This window comes from Thalia democratica, chromosome 4, assembly GCF_965202585.1.
Source record: "Thalia democratica chromosome 4, ktThaDemo2.hap1.1, whole genome shotgun sequence".
NCBI classification, from domain to species: domain Eukaryota; kingdom Metazoa; phylum Chordata; class Thaliacea; order Salpida; family Salpidae; genus Thalia; species Thalia democratica.
Genome location: NC_139168.1, coordinates 40,277,768 through 40,283,289, shown reverse-complemented (window position 1 = coordinate 40,283,289; position 5,522 = coordinate 40,277,768). Strand labels below are relative to the sequence as shown.

Genomic DNA, 5,522 nt, shown 5'->3' with positions numbered 1-5,522 from the left:
TGATAACGTGTTAAAGTTTTATTTCATTGAATCTAATTATTAAAAGGTTGTAAATTCTAAAGCTTCAATTTTATGAACTAATTGAGTGAATCATTTAGTTTTGTTTATAAAGTTATAATATACTAGATATGAACATTTGAAATTTTTTTTATTCGTTTATTGAATTTTTAAAACAAAATTAAGTCCTGGTATATCATTAAACTTTTGTATTAGAAATATTAGCAGACTAAATACTTATGTATTACAATAAAAGTATTAACCTAATACTATGATTTGAAATATAAACTACGAATACTTTAATTAGAAAAAAATTATTTATAACAATTATGAAATTAAAAAACCTTTTTCCAAATAAAAGTCTGAATCTTATGAGTGAATCAAAAAAAAATAAACATCATACTATTGTTATGCAGAAATCACACTTAAAGTTTTCAGTTTTATAGAAACAAATTTTTTTTTCGAAGAAAGTTTTTTATTTTATAGAAAAATGTTCTTAAAAGAGTTTACTCCAAAGAAATATATTTTAAATAAACTTTTTTTTTGCTGAGCTATGACCTCAAAGTAAGTATTATTTTGACAAAGTTTTTATCCAATATCTTGTTTCTTAAATTAAAAAAATTTTTCATTGAAGAAATTTGTTTTACTTTTTTTACTTCTTCTAAAATATCGTAATCTATAATATAATATAGAACAAGTAAGTATCTTAATAAAGCTGAGCTTCTTCAAAATTAGTTACACATGTATACTTCGGAAAGAACTAGATACAGCATAACAAATTTAATAATATTAAAAAAGAAAGAATTCGTGTTTCAGTTTTTTATCCACTTAGTTTGTTTAAAGTTGCTTTCATTGATTAAAAAACCGCTGCATATATTTTTATGACTTAATTTATGCAATAAATGTACACACTAGAATGAAGATTATTGAGTTATGAAACTAGAAAACTTGAACATTAAACTAAGAAAATTATTAAATTTTTTGTGTACCTGTTTTTATTGACGACACTTATTTTATTAAAGTGAGCAAAATACTATTTTATCACTGTTTTTTTTAGTTTAATACAAAAGAGCGCATGTGGAAAGGCAATACTTTTTTTTGATAAAAATCCGGGCATTACACAATTTAATACGGAAAGTCGTTGTTTCTAATAAAGGACAAAATGTATGTCATTTTAACTATCTTTGATGAAAATCTCAAAACTCACTACTTTTTTTTCGATATTTTTAACTATCTTTAGAGTTTTGAGTTAAACATTACAATTAAAAACGACTTTAAGAACTCAGTTTTATTTTTTGCTAATATAAGCCGTACTAAAAGCTTTAAAGAAAAAACGTCAAAAAAACTGCTTCAACTTTTTTAACTTCTCAGTTAGCTCTTTTAGAGCATTTTTTATAAAAATAATGGGGATACCCTTAGTATAAGTTTGTCATTAAAGTAAAGTTCTGTTAAACTTATAGTTCTTAAATTTGGCAAAACTAAGCTAAGCTTGTATAAAAAACTTCGTTGTAAAAAAACTACCACCTATTTTTTTTTAATGCTTTATCCTGTTTTAATGTTTATGTTTTTTTTTATAAACCAACTTACGAATTCAAACAGTTTTTATTTTACTATCAGATTCTTTACAAGGAAATTAAATAATTTAATTAAAAAATATCTGGTGCGCATAAACTAGTTCAGAAATTAAAGGTTTATTTTTTTGTAATTTTTCAACTACATATATTTACTTAATATACTAAGGACGGTATCATAGAAGTTTACGATTAATTTATTTATTAAGTAATACTAAAAGAACTTTTATTAAAAGTAAATGTTTTAATGCAGTTGTCGATATGGTACGCTACGCCTTGTAGGCCGTTTCTCGTACGCCAAGCACGAATCTAAGTACGGTCTTCGACTAATACTGATTTTCAAGGGTTTGTGAAAAACACGCTTTTATATGTAATATATATGTAATATATATATATATATATGTAATATCATTATTTTTATTAATTAAAGGTTACAAATGTACTTTAGATTTCGTTATGAGTAAATTTTATGTAACACGTCTTCGAGCTATTCAAAATATGTGCACCTTTAAACCGCAAAATAAAAATTCTGTAGCATAATTTTCAAGTTTTTTCGTAATATCTAGTATAACTTTTAAAAAATTACTCGTAATGCCTAGTGTAAGTTTCAAAATTAAGCTTTAAATACACCTGCTGAGATCTTGTTTGCTATTCATCACGAACTGCAGAATATCTAGTGCAGATTTTAAAAATTACGATAACTTTTTATAACGATTCATACACTGGAAAATAAATTTCAGCATCTTAAAAATATTTCATGTACACTTTGAAGACCACTAGTTTATGAAACAAATAAAAAAAATTGGACTAAGAACCAACTGTACGAGAAACCTTTCGGTTATCGAGTCATACACTACTTGGATATAGTTTAACGTCTCGTCCAGGACTGAAAGCAAGAAACAGTACTAATTAAAACATTTTTTATGTGTTAGCTGCAAATCAAAGGCGCTTCTAAGTGGTTAATACTCTACTTATACTTTTAAGTTTTAAGTACAAAAATTATTTGGTACAGGTATATTTTTTATATGACTTGGTTAGGTGGGTTAGGCCGTTAGGGTAACGGTATAGAATATAAATAGATGTTCTTAATATAATGCTGCATCATCACTTTACCACATTTGATAATGTTTTAAATGAAAAAATTTCCAAAACCTTACAACTGCAGCGGACCCAGTTACTATGTTTTTGAAGCTAATCAATTTAAAAATAAAAACTAGAAAGGGCTCTACGTAATCTCTTTACTAGTAAGTAGCTAATGTTAATATTTTAATGTCTTACAGAGTTTAATTTTTTTCAAAATGTTTCAAAAGTAAAACAAACTTTTAATGTATTCATAAATCATTCTACGTACACCTCAAATATAAACAAAAGTTCGATCTAGTTAATTAGTTTTAAAAAAGTGATGATATTTTTTTACTACTCGAAAAACAATTAAAAGTACAATTCACCAAAAAATAGACTTTTTTGTTTAAAAATTGTATGACTTTTAAAAATAACTAAGATTCAAAAACTATACAGTTATTAATTAGAAAATAAAGTAAAAAGTTATTGAAAAATTTGTTATAAATTAAATTTCAAAAAATATTTAAATTGAATTAAATTGTAAAAAAAAGTTTTCAAAAAAGATAGAATATTTAGTGAAGTAGAGAAAAATCCAATATTTTAACTAAAACTCTCAAAGTTATTTAGGCATTGTGTTCATTTTCTCAAACCTATAATAGTTTTCAAAATTATTAAACTAGTTCAAACTTAGAGTACCAAAATGTGATAAATGCAAAAGCTGAACAAATACTTGCTAAAGTAGTCAAACTTAAGGAGTAAGGTGTAATTCTAATCGAATCTGCAAAAAAAGTACAGATATACAGCATTTTTTAAATGAAAACATAATGTAAATTATGTGGGTATTTATTACTCCAACCAGATTAAAAAATAACATGAATTTGGTAAACCTAGTAATTCTTTTTTCTAACTTCACTGAACTATTCTATGAAAACAAAAATGTAATTGCCTTAATTATTTTAATTCATTTCAAATCTAGTTTTTAAACTATTATGGTTACATAAAATTATCTAAAGACAATAAATAAATTTGAAATATGTTTTTTTAATTGTTAAAACTTGCAAGAATTGTTTTATTAGCTAGCAATTTATTTTATTACAATTAGGGTGTCTAAATAGTTTTTCAAATACTGATATCATTAAAAACATCCTTAAAAAATAGGCAAATAAAATTATATTAGGTTTAAACATCTTAATGTTTTGTTCTATAAGGAAATGCTGAAACATAAATGTAAATTAGTTCTAATAAAGTTAATAAAAAAGTTCTACTTTATTTACTATAACCTGTATTAGTTGTAATAAGAAATTAAGAGTTTTTTTAAAACATTACTTGGACATTGTTATAAGTTTAGTTGAAATAATTTGAGTTCTTTCCTTTATTTAGTTTTTTTTTAAATTTTCATCTATTAAACAGTTTTTTACTTTTGAAAGTTTAAAAAGTTGAGTTATTTTAAGTAAAGAGGAGTATCTAATTAGATGTTTTGAAATAAAACATTTTTTATATAAAAAAAGTGTAAATAAAAGTTTTATGTGGTTGCTTTTATTTAGGTAATTCTAAGTTAACTATTTAAAACTTATTTTAGTTTCAAAGTTTAAATGTTACACAAAATAGCCATTGTGGTTTTCATGTTGCTCTGTGCAGCAAGAGCTGACATAGAGCAAGTTGTGGACGAACCTTCCCATTGTGAAGTGTGCAAGTACTTTGTCACTGAGCTACAGGACAGACTCGATGAAACTGGAAAGTCCAGGGAGATTCTCCGCACAGGACATGGTCTTGATCCAAAGAAGAAAAAATCAATCTCATACCATACATCTGAGTTGCGCCTAGTTGAGGCAATGGAAGGAATTTGCGACAAAATACTTGAGTACAACATGCACAAAGAAAGAGAAGGCAGTTTAAGGTTTGCTAAGGGTCAAAGTGAAACAATGAAGACCTTACATGGACTGGTCAATAAGGGTGTAAAGGTTTAAACCTAAAAACTTTTTAAATAGCTTTGTTTCTTACTATATGGTAGTTAGAGTTTTATTAGAAATAAGTTATTAATAAATTTCCCTAAATTAAGTTTTTATCCAAGTTTGTTCTATATTTAAAAAAATTGTTTTGTTAACTAATTATTAGTTTTTCATTCAACAGCATTATTCTGTAAAATATATGTATTTTTTCAATATTTTTATTAATTATAGGTTGACTTAGGCATCCCTTTTGAAATGTGGGATGAACCATCAGCTGAAGTCACCCATATGAAAAAGCAGTGTGAAGTTATGTTAGAAACACATGAAGAAGTTATTGAGGACTGGTACTTTAACAAACAAAAAGATGCAAAGCTAATAAACTTCTTATGCAGGGATACAGTTTTGAGAAAGGATGACAAAGAGTGTTTGAATGAAACTTGGACTGGTAAGGAACTTAAAAATGAGAAAGGTGATACTGGTGTGGAAGAAAAAAAAAATAAGAAAAAAAAGAAAAAGAAGACCGAGTTATAAAAACTCAATTTTAAGATATTTTATATTTGGTTATCCCATGACTAACAACCTATTATATTTAGTTTTTATTAAAAAAATAAATTTAAGTGGTGTTCAAAATTAAAAATTAACTTTGTGGTCAAACTGTTAACAAACTAACAAGTTTATATAATATGATATTATTTTAAAGTATTTGAAAATATTGCTTGATTTCATGCTTAAAGTGTTTTTCCATTAATACTTTTTACAAAAAGTTTATTTTTTATATTTTTGCAAAATTAAGTTTTCAATCATGAATTTCAAATTTTTTAATATATCTTTTATAAATTGTTTCTATTCACATCTTATTGTTTCTAAATAATTCAGAATTTTCTGTATATAGTACTTTAAGGTTTACTCATGATCTGTTATTAATATAAATATAATTTTAGAT

The 5,522-nt window shown here is 24.9% G+C and overlaps 1 protein-coding gene across 1 annotated transcript; it reads left to right on the top strand.

Annotated features, from left to right (window-relative positions):
• The first annotated feature begins 4,200 nt into the window (after window positions 1-4,200).
• LOC145835174 (protein canopy 4-like) lies at window positions 4,201-5,515 on the top strand. The gene is made up of 2 exons (XM_082942736.1): window positions 4,201-4,591; window positions 4,811-5,515. The coding sequence occupies exons 1-2, from the start codon at window positions 4,223-4,225 to the stop codon at window positions 5,108-5,110; spliced, it is 669 nt and encodes a 222-aa protein (XP_082798862.1). The 5' UTR covers window positions 4,201-4,222; the 3' UTR covers window positions 5,111-5,515.
• The last annotated feature ends 7 nt before the right edge of the window (window positions 5,516-5,522 follow it).